This window comes from Drosophila virilis, chromosome 4 (genome assembly GCF_030788295.1).
Source record: "Drosophila virilis strain 15010-1051.87 chromosome 4, Dvir_AGI_RSII-ME, whole genome shotgun sequence".
In the NCBI taxonomy this organism is placed as follows: Eukaryota; Metazoa; Arthropoda; class Insecta; order Diptera; family Drosophilidae; genus Drosophila; species Drosophila virilis.
Window position 1 is genome coordinate 20,857,427 of NC_091546.1, and position 16,209 is coordinate 20,873,635.

Below are 16,209 nucleotides of genomic sequence, written 5' to 3' on the forward strand. Positions count from 1 at the left end.
CACATGTATATATACAATATTACGTTTTGTAACCTGTAAACATGATCAACTGACCGCTAAGGTTCTCAACTTAGCCCGCAATTAAGGCAAGTCAAGCAATTAAAAAATTATTCAGAACAGCTCTGCTGACGCAAATAGCCTGGAAAGTGAAGGGATTGCCAACTGCCAATTGAGAGGTTCGTTCTGTGCGTTAAGAGCTCAGATATGAGATTGGAACTGTCGGAATACAAAATCAAAGCAAAGAAGCTACAATCCTTAAAAAATACTTCCGCATTGTGTTGTTCCACAAACACACACACACACACACACACACATATATGTACATATGCTACGTCACGAAAAAACCTGTGAGAGTGAGAGATAAGTAAAGGGCACGGGCATCTTCCAGTTTCTCTGATGCACATGCCATGCTGGAAGGTCACGTTATTGTTACGCCCATCTGGTAACCCTAATTTAACACTTCCAATCTACAACCGTGTGACGCCAACTACGATCGCATAGTCTTGGCGCCAAAGCTCCTTCCAAGCGCCTCAGTTGCCCGCTAGATACGCACACAGAAACTTAACCCAGAAGCCAGAAATTTTGTTTGTCCTCAGTGTTATTTTTTAATTGAAACTTATTTTCGCTACTTGCTCGCAGCTTAAGATTTATTTGTTTTAAATATATTTTTTATTTAAAGTTTACGCCCATTTCAAGAGAATTTATTTTACTTGTTTTTGTTTAATTTTTGCTAATTTTTGAAAATTTGTTAATTAGTTAAAACAAAGATTGATTTTGTTAATATAATTTTAAACGATTCGATTGATGTTATAAGATATAAGTGGCTTTTATTATAGTAGAGGCGGGCCACTTCTGGGTTTCCCTCCCGTTGCACACGTGAGTATATTAACAGAATTACAGTGGTTCAAAAGTTATTTAATGTGAATATAATTGCTCGGTCAGCTAAAACACGTGCATAACTATGACCATCGGAGTCAATGTCAATAACAAATCAGTTTCGTTAGACTGTACAACAACTAACTGTTATTATATACAGTTACCAATGGAAATGTGTCACTCAATACTGGAAGCTGTTACACTCTATCTCTCCTTCTCCCTTTTTTGCATTGCTATTACCTTCCTTGTTCGCTCTGTGCTGACATTGGACGTTTAATTAACACCGTAAAGCCGGTTATTTATTCTATTTTATTTCGCACTGTTTCTTATTTATTTAATTAAATAATTTTTTTTTTATATTTATGTGCCCATGCAAATCTTTTCATTTTAACCGTTTTATTGCATTTTGCACTCGTACAATATTTGTATATGTATACCCTGTATTTTACTCAAGGCTATCCAGAAGTGTGTAACAAAAACGAATCTTTTATCCTCAAAAATGAATAAATATTGTAATTAACAACATTTATTTACGTGCTGCTGCAACAAATGTGTGCTTCGGAACTTTACTTCCAATTACAGGGTATTTTACAGTCCAGCTCACGCAACGAGAGCATTCCGACTAGCTTTTATTGATGTTCTTATGCAAATAGTTTATTGTGAAAAGTTTTATTGATATCTGCTGTCTGCTGACAATTAATTAATGAAAAGCTTTTCATTTACTTTGATTTAAATTGAGCTGGAACGAAACTGGAACGCATAATTCCACATGCATATAAATATAATTCAATTATGGGTTTTTCTGTTTTTGCCTTCGAATTCCAGAGAAACGGCTAGCACGTGTCTATTGGGTGCCAAGCACCGGCATCGATAAACTTTGAGCCCCAAAGCATAAGCCCAAACGTAAAAAAAAAAAATAACAATTTCAATTCCAGTTCCCCGAGTTCAAAGTATACGACATGACCGAACGCTTGTACAGGTAAGTACTACTTTCATCGGTAATTGAGATATTTTTAATAAACACTACGAAATAAACAGCTACTTGGGTACAACGCCTTTTTAAGCAAGACATGTTTTTGCCATTACGAATTTCTGTTCTCTAAAACGGATCAGCAGAATATTTAGCAATAGCAAGTAAAGGGTATTCTTTGGTAACCTGATTTGGCAAAAATCATTTTTATAACTAAAATAAAGTTGATCACGACATTCAAATCTTTTGAATTTATGCATTTTTAGATATACAAAAGCGAGAGAGGGTATCTTCTCGTAGATACCCTGTAGTTTCTTCATTAAGAAGCTAAGACTAACATCATATTTGTGTATTGCTCCAATACGATCGGTATTATCTTTTCATATCTGTTATACAATTTCTACTTTGCAGCTGGACCTGCGAGGGGGGCGGTGATAACCCCGCCTACTATGCAGGCCAAACGCAGCTATATTCGACGGCTCTGCCGCCAACTGTCCTCTGTGCGGACTATAATAATAATCCTGGCGGAGGAGCTGGCTTGCGATACCTCAACGGACTGGCTGGCTATACCCCACCGCCGGGCTTGCTGCCGCACAAGTATACAGGTGGGCCGCCAGCGAGCTCGACCATGCCCGGCGGCCAGCTGGAGGTGTGCCAATATGCGCATGTAAATGGCAGCGCCTCCTGCTACAATCGCAACCGTTATATGCCCTATAATCACAATCGGGCATGCGCAGCGGCTGCTGCAGTTGCGGCGGTCACCGGTCATCCGCTGATTAATCAACATCATCAGCAGACGGTTGCGGGTCCGGGCAGTGGCAGCGGATTTGCGAACAGCTATCAGCCATCGTTCGCGCCCATTTATCAGCACACAACACCGCTGGCCACGCCCGCTGCGCTGCCGCCGGCCAATGTCTCCGTTGCGAGCAGCACCGCTGCCGCCGCTGATGCAGATTACGGCTACAATAACGGGCTGACCAACACCATGGCGCCCAGCATGCTGCCCCTGACCTGCTCGGGCGCCTCCACCATGTCCACCCATAGCGGCGGCAGCAGCTCTGCCGGCGAAGCCAGCGGCGGGCATGCCTATGCAAGTGTTACCGATCCCAGCGATGCGGTCACACTGCAGATTACCAACTTGGATTACTCGCTGGACGAGACCAGTTTGCGCAATTTCCTCATGAGCCAACTGAAGCCCATCACGCCCGTCGTGTCGCTCAACTTTGAGGCCTGCAGCTATGCCAAAGTCACCGTACCGGATCTCTATGTAAGACTGCGCTCTTAGCCGGAAAACCTTTTCAATAATAACAATGATAATAACTTCTCGAACAGTTTGCCAAGCAAGTGGTGTCCAATTTGCACCGCAAGAAGATTGGCCACAAGCGCATGCTGGTCAGCTACACGCGCGACTCATCCCTGACCGAGGTCAATACACTGCGCTGCCAGGTTGCTGGACTGTTGAAGGCAGGTGTTAAATATAGGATTTGGCCTTACAATTTTTTAATGTTCCTCTTTTTTTTTTTGTTAATTTTTTATCAATAATCGGATCAACCTTTTGAAGTTGTTGAATGCCAGCTTAAACCCACATTTAAGCGTGTCCTCCTTCTTTGCTTTGAAAACTTTAAATTTCCCAAACTAATCAGACTTGCCTACCCACAGGATGTTCCGTACTATACATTACCTATGTATAAGTTCCGCGAGCTGTTCCAGTCGCGCTTTAAGACCTCAATCAATGTCCTGGATTTGTACAAGATGCAGGACATCTGCTCTATTAAGTCGGACAACAACGAGGGCCAGTTCATCAGTTTGCAAGAGGAGCTAGTCAACACGCTGGAGAGCTCACCACTGATGGAGGGACTGCAGCACAGTGTGCCCTATTGCACGGTGCACTTCAAGCGGGAACAGCACAAGGGCTGGGCAGAGCAGGAGATCGAACCGCTGCCCAATGTGTGCATGACCATTGCAGAAATACAGCAGCTGATTTATCCGCTGCTGAAGCATCATCCGGGCGATATACCCGTGGCTACGCTGCTGCACTGCATCGAGAGTCAGTTGAAAGTGCAAATTGCGGCCGACGAGAGCGGCGTTAATCTGGAGCATCTCGTTTGCTGTGTCCAGGGCATACAGATACAAGTGAACAATTTTGGCATTAAGATTCTCGGCTGGCTGGAGCTCAACAAGGAGGTGTCCACAACTGGCGTCGGCATGGCCAATGCCAGCCTTAATAGCACTGATCGTGGCAACGGCAACGGCAACGGCGGTTCTGGCGGCTATTTTAAAAACTCTGTGGCCGATCCTCTTTTTCAAATCTCACGCGAGGTTATCGAACTGGTAAAAATGTCGCCCAAGTCCACGATGAAGTTCAATCGCTTCATCCCGGCCTATCACAACCATTTTGGCAAGCAGTGCCGCGTTGCGGACTATGGCTATACCAAGCTGATTGAGCTCTTTGAGGCGTTGTCATCGGTGGTCCAGATCATGGGCGATGGCGAGAATCGTCAGATAACTCTCACACATCGCACCCAGATCCGACGCTTCACTTCGGACTTGTTGCGTGTGCTGCGCGCCCACGGCAACAACTCGGTGCTTCTGTCCCAACTGCCTGGAATTTTTTCCCAGACCCAGAATCGCAACTTTGATGTCACCGATTATGGTGTGTGCGACATTGTGGACATCTTGGACGGCCTGGTCAATAGCAATATTGTTGTGCTCAGCACAGTGCAGCAAGGCAAGGATATACTTATATCCATTCCCAAGCGCAAGCAGACCAACACAGAGCTGGAGAAGACCTGTGTATTCGCTGGCGAGATGGTGGAGCTCTTCCAGAACGCTTTGCAGTACAGCCTACTCTTTCAGAAGTTTGTGCGCTCCTATCACTACCATTTCGCCTATCAGTGTCGCCTGAGCGACTATGGTTTTCTCAAGCTGGCGGATCTCATGGATGCCATACACGGCGTGGTCGAACTCGAGATGACCAGCGATGAGGACAAGAAGATTGTGCTATCGCCGAAGGTGGCTAGACGTGTGTTTGCCGAGCAGTGCGAGGATCTTATTCGCAATGTTACCGGCAACTCAACCAATTGTATGAAGCTTGAGCAGGTGCTCAAGCTGCACAAGAAAAAATATGGTTATCAAATGCAGCCGCAAACATTGGGCGCACCAGACATAGCCAGCGCCATTGAGCTACTGCCCTATGTCGAGATAGTGCACAAGGAGCAGGCCACCTGGCTGATCTGCCACAACGACGATGTGGAATTTCGCCAGCTATGCTATCGCGCCTGCAAGCAGCTGCTGCAGCGTGAGGCGATGGCAAATACTGCGGCAGCTCCTGGAGAGCCCGCATCACCACCAAAGCCAGAGCCGCTCAGCCAGGCGCAGTTCGCTAGCGATTTCAATGCAAAGCACAAGCAACAACTGACGGAATCTACACTTCATGCCATGCGGCATGCCATAGAGGTAAGACATGGCAACGGACTTACAACCCCCTGACTCTATAGAAGTTCTTATATTGTATTAGATCTACGTGGAGGCGGATGAGCCTTGCGTGCGACTTACCAGCTTTATGCGGTTTCTGGTGTCCATTGTGCGTCTTTTGGAGCAACGTCCCAATATGTATTTGTACGAGCTGAAGAGCGCCCTTGACTGTGGACTGACCACCACCTTCGAGTTTGGCTTTCCCAATTTGTATTCAGTTATTGTGGCTCACGATGATCTCTTTACGATCAACATGGGACCCACACAGGAACGCAGCGATGTTGCTCTTAATGTAAATTGCGAACGTAAGTAGGGTAAACCTAGATGTGGGTGGCAAAAAGCGGCACGTGAGGCAGAAAACTAATTAAGAAACGACAACTTACCTTTCACAGTACGTCTCAATACGGGTGCCACGCATCAGCATCTGTTTGGCTCCCTGAAGCTGCCCTATGCCAAGCACAAGGCTCAGCGAAGCAAACGCACACCGCTCGGCGAGCACAATCGTCCACCGCCATCCCAGGCTCCGCCTCCGCACAAGACCCGTGCCATAGCCAATGAGTATGCGAGCAGTATTGGCAGCGTGTCCAATAATGCCGCCCACAAGCCGCAGGTGACGATCAACAGCTTCCAGGCCTATCAGGAGCACTTTGCCGCCAGCTCAGCACAAGTCAAATGCTCACCACCCAGCGCCAATTGCTCTGTGATGTCATCCACAATGCTGAACAGCTCCGGTACCGCCAATATAAGCCTGTGCAGCAGCTGCAGCAATAAAGAAAATTCGCTCAACAGCAGCTCGCATCAGATCTTTAACAGCAGCAACAGCAACAGCTCATTTAATACATCTTGCGAGCTTAACAGCAGCCTCTGCGCTGGCGATGTCGCCTCCAGCACAGCCATAACCTCGGCCATGCCTTATGCTCATTCTGGCAAGTTGTGGTATCGTCGTCAGGCCAGCTTCTATCAGCAGCAGCAGCAGCAGCAGCAGCATCAACAACAGGTGCAACAGCAACAGCAACTGCAGCAACAGCAAAGGCAACAGCAACAGCAGCCTACCTTGATGCAGCATTCCTTCGACTCGGGTCGCGATTTGTATGATTTGGTCAGTTGCAATGTGGCGCCGATACGTTCTTGTTATGATCCACCCAAGCCCGATACGCCGCCATCGGAGGTAAGTGCTAATAATAATACATGTATATAAATTATATAGATATATAAATGATTAATGAATGTGTATTACCATTAGAAATTGCCTTTCTGGATCGATCCCGTATGGAGCAATCAGTCGGAGCAGCCAAAGCAAAACTTGCTTAACATTCGGCTGCCAGAGCTGAAGGGTCTCAATGTTCTCCCCATGCTTTTGTCGCCCTATACTATATCCAAGCATGCGAATATGAAGCGAAAGCTGTTTAATTTTGATAATCACGATCGTAAGATAGCCTAAGTAGCAACGAATTCTAAAACAAAAGAAGTTTAGAACTTATAATTTCGTAATATATTTTACGTACGACTGCGGAAGCGTTGAAACGTTTTGTATAGGTTCCTGGTGAGCCTTAAAATTGTCACAATTTAATTTACTTTCCATCAAGAAAATGTTTATCTTTATTAAATTCCTATTATATATACTATAAGATTTCTTTTTTTTTTTATAAATTGTTATACGGATCACAACAAACACACACACACACATTTTGTATTTTAGTTATAAGCTAAACTTTGTAAATTACTTAAATGTTGCGCCAAACAAAATATATAAAAAATTCGTTAAATTCCTGGACCATACAAGGATATGGCTGAGATATGTCTAAGGAATTGAATTTCCAAATAAGCTATACCTATGTCCTTTAAGCGACAAACACTTCTTTCTGATTTTTCATCTACAGCTCGAACATTTCTTTCCTTTCGCTTTTCAATTCTCGGTCTGCCGTATTGAATTTAGCGACTCCTTAATTATGGTTGACAATCACAAAATTCTGGGTATATAGTAAGTCATCAGGACAATTTCGATGTTCTTTAGCCAATGGATACGGACAAGGATAACCGCCGAATAGGAACGCCAATTATTTTTGTTAAAAATGTAAAATAGTTCTGTTTTCTTACCCTTAGTGATAAGATTGTGGCAGCTGCAGCTCCATCATCGGAGGGAAGTTGTGACATTCTTGCATTTGGTGTTCAACCTTGCAGAGCCTTGCTTACAATGTCCTGCGCCTTGCAGTAAGGGTATACGCAATCTAACTTTTACGAGTACCGCCTCGTTCAGCCGCTATCACTGCAAAAAAATAGACTAGAAGAACCACGTGAAATTAAAAACAAAATATGTAATTGAATATTATGCATCCAACACCTAAGCGATTTCTTACTCTAGGTTAAATATAAAATATAAATGGATTAGTTTTTATGATGCATGCTACTCTACTACCAACAAACAACAAACGGCGATATGATATTTTGTAATAAAATAAAATGATATTTGCTGCACTTTAATAAATATTGTCAATTTTGGATATTTTAAAAATCGGGAGCAACTTGACGAAGGAAAGCATTGGCTATTTCAATTCCAAAGAAGGTCGCTGCATTGGCCGGAAAGGCCCGTAGTATAACAGGTGTAAAGCCACTAAAACCGATAATAAATTAAAATTTACCGATAACAAGATCAAATACTTAGAAGAGACTAACCGATAGAGTGCCGAAAGTCCATCATTTTTTAATAGATCTTTAAAAACATCTCTTATACCATTAAATTTGCCTTCAGGAGCTGCCAAGTTAAATTTAAATTAAACTACAATTAATTTAGAAAAACTATTCTACTCACCGGATTGCAGCCGGTTTTTGAGCACATCAGCGGGCATACCGCCGATCCAATAAAATATTCCCGCCAGTCCTCCTGCAAGTATAGCCGGCATTAAATCCACATTGGGCCGGTCAAATCGACGTTTGTACTGATCCGTTAAGATCTCATAGCTCAGAAAGTAGAGACCGTTGGCAGGCATATCTGGAAAAAAATGAATTGGCAAGCGATTATCTCATCATAGTTACATGGTAGCCAATATAATTGCCATGCGCTCGATACGCTTATGACATATATTAATTACATGTCTATATCGATTAGATCGAAACTAAATGCGAACAGTACGCAAGCATTAACTGTATAATTAGAATAGAACTGGGGTTCAATCATTTGAGACTTATTTAAGCGACCAATCGAAGAAAGCACGCGCTGTCTCAATGCACTGCACAACACACTCTCAAAAATCACACTGCATGTTAAAACCGGACTCGTTTTTCTCGAAATGTTGTACTGTGTTCACATTTTGAGATTATCGCGAAGCACTTTTTTAATTAGTTGCTTTCTAGTCCTAGAGCAAACATCAATTTTATAAAAATCCATAAAATTGATTAAGTGTTAGAAAAAATGCTAAGAACAAAACAGTATTTGCATAAATAACAAAGAATATTTGCTCTTAGCTCAACAATAAATACTTAAAACCCCATTACAATTTTTGACAATTTAGAATCTTCACAATATTTGACTTGTTTGCAATCTTATAAAAACGATTGGCTAAACAACTTGCGAACCTGATACTGGGAACATAAGAGATTTAAATTAGATATATAAGCTTGTTAATCGTAATCTTAATCTTAATGCTATGCTTATATTAAATGGTAAGAGATATTTATAATTTAAACGAATTGATACCTCTAATATAAGTTATATGAATCAATTGAAGAAAAATATTAATAATTATTTCTCAATAGTCGATTTTGTCCACAATTTACACACACTTGCATATCAAATCACATTCAAAGAGATTTCGCGTAGGTTATGGGAAACCTTAAAACTCATAAGGTTTATAAAAATATACATTTATTTTAATCATTCTTTAACAAACTTTTCTTACTGCCTGACAGGATTTTAACCTGGTACTACCTGTGATGACGAAAATAAAATTTAAAAATGTTCAATTAAAAACTTGGAGCTACCAAATTAAAGAACTTATTAGCCAGCTCGATGCCAAAGAAACAGGCCGCGTTAGCTGGGAAGGCACGTATCATAATTGGCGTTACGCCACGATATAGTGCTAATGGACCATCCTTGACAATCAGATCCTTAAAAACGCTACGCACGCCGTGCTTATAGGTTCCCTCGGGTGCTACAAGAAAATTGTTATGTGAATTAATGTTAAAAATAATAATATATAAAACAAACCCGATTGTAAACGACTTTTGAGGACATCTGCAGGCATGCCCAATAGCCAATAGGCCATGCCCGCCGCACCGCCCGCAAATATGGTCGAAGCAGTGTTTATTTCGCCCGTTTTTGAATTCGCCTTGGCCACATCCTGTATGTACTCATAGACCAAGAAATACAGACCATTGGCAGGCAGATCTACAAGTAGGTTAAATCACATTTTAGTAATCGAGTATATTGTGATATTTGAAAATATAAAGCGACTACAGCTACTTAATGAATTTAAACTAAATACAGCAGTTGTTGCTTACTCACATTTAAAAAATTCTTAATTTATTGTTTTAATTTTTTATTGCTGAATTTTTGATTCTTGCATGCCAATTTATTTCTTGGACTCTGGAATTATGATATGCCAATTACGATATACCGAGCACAGTGAGAAATTGTTGAATTGAAATCTTTCCATGTGAGCGGCGACTTTAACGGCGCCACCAATATATATATATATATATATATAAATATATATATTTGTTGTAATATAGTAAATCCGAATGAACTATATAACATATTGATTACATACATATACACAATGCACAGAAAACATAAACAAGCTACAGTGGGATCGAACTGTAAGCATAAATTTAAATACCAATGAAAAAGAGGCAAAAATTCAAAATGAATAAACATAAATATCAAATTTATAATATAGATAACAACTTTGTTTATCATAATATTAAAATTGGCAAGACGAGTTTTGAAAAAAATATATAGAAAAAAAATAATAATACTGTTTAGCACGCAATTTATACGGTTATTATTGCTATTTATACAATAATCGATTTGGAATACATTTAACAAATAACTTGAATACTAATCCAGACAGGTTTTTATAGAAAAGGTGCGTAGTTAAAATATAATGCCCAATAATCATCTGGCTCATTTAATTCAAAATAAAATAATAAATATATGTATAAAAGTTTTCATTAAATGCAATTAAATCCGAATTTAATTAACTATAGCCTAGAATTTTTATGTTGTTGTTCCCACATTTTTAGAGCTACTTCAAAATTGAACAGATTTGACTTTTTATTCCCAAATCTACAACCGAATTTATAGAATTAACAAAAGAAAAAATGTTCCAATATCTGCATATAACTATACTTGATTTTTTTCTCAAGATTTGGCTCTTTTCTATTTTAGACTCTCTCTGAGAACTTTTTGAGAAATTTCAGAATTTCACTCTTATAAGATAACTACAAATCCTATCTTTAGTTACTAAGTTGAATTGTTTTCAAAATTTATTACTTTTGCCTACTTTAACTACAGAGAAGGGAGGGGGAGCGACAGAAGGACGGGTTGTTATAAAACTTTTGGATCAGACAGACGCGACCTTGTGCTAAATGGAAGCTGTGGAGAAACTTCTCAAACCGACGCCCAGCATTTCAGTACATAATATACAAATAAACGATATATATACATATATAAGAAAAGGCTTATCGGAGGATGTGACTATCAGAAATTCATTTCCGTTAAGAAAATATGCTGGAATACAAATACAATGGAATTACAACAATAACAATAGGAGTTCAAATTTGAATGCTGATTTCGCTCTCAGTCTAATGGGAAACATGGGGCTGCGTTTTAGTATATGAACGGAATTCGAGGCAAAAGTATCTGGTTAAATAAAAAACAGTCCACGCGTAGCAAGCGCCAGTGGCTGTCAAACTGTGAGAAGCGATAATGATGATGATAATAATAAATGTGCTGATCGTGCTGCTGCTAGTGAGTGACCTGAACAATTTTATGATATAATCAATAAGTGAGACTCTGCATATAATAGCGCTGCCAACCACAGTCAGCCTTGCCACAGTTCGACCAGCAGCCGGAGGCACCTGTGGAACTGGACGTGCTCAGCTGCCCGTTGAGCTGTGTCTGTCAATATGCCGCATTCAATGAGCTGCCCATAGCACGCTGGGTGAACTACATGACCAGCGCGGAGGAAGGACCTGATGACACCGATTTCCCATTGACTACCCACATCAAACTGGCCACTTGCCTGCTACAGGAAGCCAGTGAGACGCTGGCCTTGCTCAGCGCTTTGCCCATTGATTTGCAGGCTTTAGTCCTTCTACATACGGGCAGCCCGGATAACCAATTGACAGGTGGGTTCGGGCTTTTGCAAAACTAGGCATTTAACTATACAATTTTAACAGGATAAGAGTCCCTTACGCGATTGATTAAAACAAAATTGAACAAAGAGTCAAAATGTATGCAGCCATTCTTTGGGGTTAAGGAGTTAATAAATCGAGTTTTTTAGGTATAAAAAAGGTCTTACGACTTTTAAGCTTACAGTAGAGATTTTCGATTTAAAATGAATTTATAGGGTATTTAAAATCCTAAGTAAAGTTAAGTTGTGTTAGACATAATATATGATGCTGCTTTTAAAGCTTTTCATCTTCCAAGTATTAAACAAAATTAACAGAAATCCAAACAAAAGCTGGTAAACCAGGTTTTAATACAGTGTCCCAAAAGGAGATTTGTTTTTCAATATCATCGCGAAAGCAAATACTAACACAGTATTGTTTACGATTGCAGTGAATACGAGCAGTCTGCGTTTTCTCAATCAGTTGAACACACTGGAAATACGCGGCACGGGCGCCACAACGTTGATTATCGATGAGCCGCTGGAGCTGCTGCAGCATGCGAATTTCGAGCAGATCCGCTTGCAGGCAAGCGAACGCCTACAACGGCCGAAGCACTCAAAGCTGCCCAGCGATGATTACGAATACAAGCCGCCCAGCGATGTGGCCGGCAATGAGGCGACGCCCAAGTATCAGTTGCAATTCGAGGCAGATGCCACCGTTGAAATTATGAGCTATGAACAGCATGTCGAACGATTGAAACAGACGCGTATGCCCAGCTTTTGGGGCTGGAATCTATTGGAAGTGTTGCGTATACACAATTGTCAGCTAAACGAGCTACACTGGCAGATGTTCGATGGATTGCCACAATTGCATCATCTGAATCTCGAACGCAATGGCATTGAGGAGGTGCAACCATTTGCCTTTAGCGGTGCTCCACACCTGAAGAGTCTATCGCTGGCGCACAATGCGGTGTCGCGTTTATATTATTTGGGTCTTGCCGGTTTGCTGGAGCTGGAGACGCTCAATCTGGCCGATAATCATTTGGAGCGCCTAAGTGAGTTAAGTTTTCCGCCCTTGCCACGCTTACAAAGGGCGGACTTGAGACAGAATCCCATAAAGTACATATTACCGGCCACGTTTTGGGTGATGAACGACACACTTGAACTGCAGCTGGGAAGTGAACTGGCAGCCCTGAAGCTGCACAGTTGGAACAGCTACGGACAGTTCGATTCGCTGCACAAGCTGCGCAAGCTGAGTCTGGCCAATGTGACCACGCCCAGTTTGGAGCAAGGTGTCTTTAAGGTTTGTTGATGTTCATTAGTTTTCATACTCATACAGAAATTGATAAAACATATCTTCGACAGTCACAAGCTCTCATAATCCAATAGTTGCTGTCCGAATGTGCTCTAGTTTTAAGAACAACAATTATTTGTTGAGATCAGTTTCTTGAAAGGTCACGAATGCAATATCTTTTGATTTCGTTCCTTTAGGGTCTTCAAGCCTTGGAGCAGCTGACACTACGCGGCCGCATTGGTAGCGTGCAGTTTGATGCATTCGCTGGCATGGAGCAGCTACGTGAGCTGGACATGAGCCATTGTGGCATTGCCGAGCTGTCCATGGATGCGTTGCTGGGCGTCAAGCGCCTGGAGCTGCTCAATTTGGCGCACAACAATTTGACACATGTGCCGAATGGTCTGCTCGATGATCAGCAGCAACTGGTTGTGGTGCAGCTGCAGGGCAATCAGCTGCGCACGCTGCCCACCAGTTTTTTTCAACAGCCACGCCTGCGCGTCGTACGCCTCGACCAGAATCCCTGGCAGTGTAATTGCGATATGAGCAATTGGCTGCCACGGCTGACAAATGTGGTGCGTGGCCCCAGCGTGGAGCGCTGCGTGCGCGACATCAATGGAAAGCCCATTCTGTGCAGGCATGTGGTCAGCTACAAGATGGACAAGAATCTGGTGCCGCGTTGCGCTAACTTTAATGGACGCAGCGTTTACTATGTGCTGCGCAGGCAGCTTCACTGCGGAGCGCCACTTATTCTGACTCCCTCAAGATCAGGCAACACACGGGGCCTGCCCCATTGGCTCAAGCTGGAGCTGCAGCAACATCGACAGCAGCAGCAGCAGCAACAGAAAGTGGGCAGCTCCAACAAGAAGCAATCGCTCAAACGACAACGAAAAGGTCATTTGTCGCAACGCAACCGTTTGGATTATATATTTAGGCAAAAGCATCAGCAGCGGAATGAGGAATTCTCGCAAGAAACGGAAGACAAGCAAATGTCCAATGAGATTTAACAATAAGCACACTCGCACTTAGTTTAGCCTTAAACAGCATATAACTATTAACATGAATGTTTACTATCACAAACCTAACTAGAATTAATAAAATAAATGATTAAGTACACATAGACTGCAACTAAACTAACGAATGCATTCACAGCTCAGCTTCTGGACTATTGAAACAAAAATAATAATATAATCGACAAAATTTTAATTATAGATTTATGAGCATGAAAAAACATCGAAGTATGTCGATTTTTTTTCTTGGCAAATCGGAGCTGTTAAAATGGCTTGTGGCTAGTTCACATAGAAATAGACAAACGGACATGGCTATGTCAACTGGGATGTTGTTGCTAATCTTTAATATATGTATATAGTTTATGGGGTCGGAGATGTCTTCTTCTAGGCATCACATGAATAAATCATAATATCTATAAAAATGCTTGGAAGACATTCAACAGGTGTACTATATAATATTTAGATGTGAGCCATCAAATTTAGCCTATAACATAAAGACAGATAGCTACATTGACTTCAGTATGCACATAAACTTTTTGTCCCTAGCACTACATGTTTCGTGACAAAGGTTGTTCAAGGTTAAGGCTTTATATGATCCGCACAACTTATAAGATACGCGGTCAATCGTAATTCAAATTAAAAATTGACTTACCCCTGAGCATCGTTGCACAGCTGCCTTTGAAAACACTACGCAGACCACCCTCCTTATATAGCTTGACAGCGCAATCGATCATTCCAGTGTATTTTTTTTCGCCGCCAGGGCCAATGCCCTGTGTTTGCAGGAGCACCTTGATGCGCTCGCCGGGCGCCATGATGAACGTGGAGAACAGGCCGGAGAACGAGCCGGCAACAAAGATTTGCGGATACGTGAGCTTAGCTTCCTCACCGCGCTGTTGCAGCCTCTTTCCCAGTGCATAGCCGGCAAAGCACATGGCGAATATGGGCGCCACCCCCGTCAGTGGTGCGGACATACCCTTGTACAGACCGCGAACGCCTTCATTCCGTATGGTCTTGGCTGCGCAATCGAAGGTGCCGCGATACAAGGGCTGCTCCCCAGGTGCTGGCCGTGGCATTGTCTGTAAACGAACCTGTGTAGAAAAGTGAACATGTTAGTTTGGTGGTAAGCCATATCACAGAGAACTCACCTTAATAGTGTCAAGAGGATGCCCGGAGAGAACATTGCAAATGCCGCCAAAACCTCCAGTGATAAAAGATTTAAGCGGATTCGCCTTGCGCTCTGTGGGCGTATTCTGAACATTTTCAACAACTGCCATAGTAGACGAATTTGTGGGACTGTGAAAAAGAATAGTAAAGTTAAATTAAAGTCATAAGTGTATATCTAATCTATATAAAGATCGCAAAATACGCGGACTCGATTATTGATCCGGACCCATTCTTCTCGTTTGTAAGGGCTCAAACTCCACAGCAAATTTTCAGGTCCCCGATAACTTATTTAAATATAAACATTTATTTATATAGTACACTATAATATAGATTGTCATATATAAGCATCTTTGTAACTATATTTCCCTCATCATCTATGTGCTACGGAAATATTTCGTAAGCCCATAACTAGAATTTGTACTCTGCCCCCAATCAGTGCTTAATCTAGTGGTCATTGTACTTTAACTGATAAGGATTAGAGCAAATATAGTTTGTTAGGCCAATTAATGAAGGACTACAATAATGAGTAAAACATTAAAACCCTCTCACCTGATGAGCAAAACTTATAAACAAGCCGAAAAATATCGTTGTCGTGGCGGCGGAGCAGGTAGCGGTAACGGCAGTGAGTGCGAGAGAGTCGGTCTCTGTGAACCTGTTGCGGGCAGCAGTGCGAGGCTAATTTGGTTTCACGAAAGATTTCTGTGAATTGTGTATGGACAATGTTATCAACGAGACACGAACGAGACATTTTATAATAGTATGGGTGATGGTTACGTACGTAACTAGGAAAACTTAATTTTATTTAAATTTGCTGCATGCCGGCACTGCTCGGTCTAAAGTCCGCTATCGTTCGCCGACTTGATCACAGTCACATGAATTTTTGCATTAACATTGGCGAACGAAGGAATTAGCGACGATTTGTGTGTATTACTTTTTTTTTATTTAATTTTGTCTTCTGAAGTCTTATCCAAATATCGATGCTGTGTTATTTTGTTTTCTATAATTAAAGCTTCAATCTAGAGATGAGCGCAAGCATCACAGCACGACCAAATTCATATCCATAAGCACGCACGTTGTTTATTTATGCTACACACT

The 16,209-nt window shown here is 41.9% G+C and overlaps 3 protein-coding genes across 8 annotated transcripts; 2 read left to right on the forward strand and 1 right to left on the reverse strand.

Annotated features, from left to right (window-relative positions):
- Nucleotides 1–1,715: 1,715 nt before the first annotated feature.
- Nucleotides 1,716–7,149, forward strand: Marf1 (meiosis regulator and mRNA stability factor 1-like protein). Its single transcript, XM_015172557.3, has 7 exons — nucleotides 1,716–1,855; nucleotides 2,258–3,113; nucleotides 3,179–3,310; nucleotides 3,506–5,302; nucleotides 5,364–5,625; nucleotides 5,713–6,488; nucleotides 6,564–7,149. Exons 1-7 carry the CDS (start codon nucleotides 1,836–1,838, stop codon nucleotides 6,759–6,761), a joined length of 4,041 nt encoding a protein of 1,346 aa, XP_015028043.1. The 5' UTR covers nucleotides 1,716–1,835; the 3' UTR covers nucleotides 6,762–7,149.
- Nucleotides 5,907–16,177, reverse strand: colt (carnitine/acylcarnitine carrier protein colt, mitochondrial). Of its 6 annotated transcripts, XR_001450123.3 has the most exons (9): nucleotides 15,893–16,160; nucleotides 15,664–15,813; nucleotides 15,096–15,243; nucleotides 14,603–15,038; nucleotides 8,130–8,309; nucleotides 7,994–8,072; nucleotides 7,418–7,601; nucleotides 6,558–6,774; nucleotides 5,907–6,495 (listed from the first exon to the last, which is right to left on the reverse strand). XR_001450123.3 is itself a non-coding variant. In XM_015172667.3 (7 exons), the coding sequence occupies exons 3-7, from the start codon at nucleotides 15,222–15,224 to the stop codon at nucleotides 7,826–7,828; spliced, it is 930 nt and encodes a 309-aa protein (XP_015028153.1). In that variant the 5' UTR covers nucleotides 15,225–15,243; nucleotides 15,664–15,813; nucleotides 15,893–16,177; the 3' UTR covers nucleotides 7,782–7,825. The 6 variants fall into 6 exon arrangements, 3 of the variants coding, with proteins under 3 accessions (XP_015028153.1, XP_002051268.1, XP_032293410.1); XR_011416655.1 differs by lacking the exons at nucleotides 5,907–6,495; nucleotides 6,558–6,774 and adding an exon at nucleotides 6,951–7,328; XR_011416656.1 differs by lacking the exons at nucleotides 5,907–6,495; nucleotides 6,558–6,774; nucleotides 7,994–8,072 and adding an exon at nucleotides 6,951–7,328 and having other exon boundaries at nucleotides 15,893–16,157.
- On the forward strand, nucleotides 11,141–14,056 carry LOC6629245 (insulin-like growth factor-binding protein complex acid labile subunit). Its single transcript, XM_002051233.4, has 4 exons — nucleotides 11,141–11,288; nucleotides 11,347–11,668; nucleotides 12,102–12,952; nucleotides 13,141–14,056. Exons 1-4 carry the CDS (start codon nucleotides 11,247–11,249, stop codon nucleotides 13,945–13,947), a joined length of 2,022 nt encoding a protein of 673 aa, XP_002051269.2. The 5' UTR covers nucleotides 11,141–11,246; the 3' UTR covers nucleotides 13,948–14,056.
- Nucleotides 16,178–16,209: the final 32 nt, after the last annotated feature.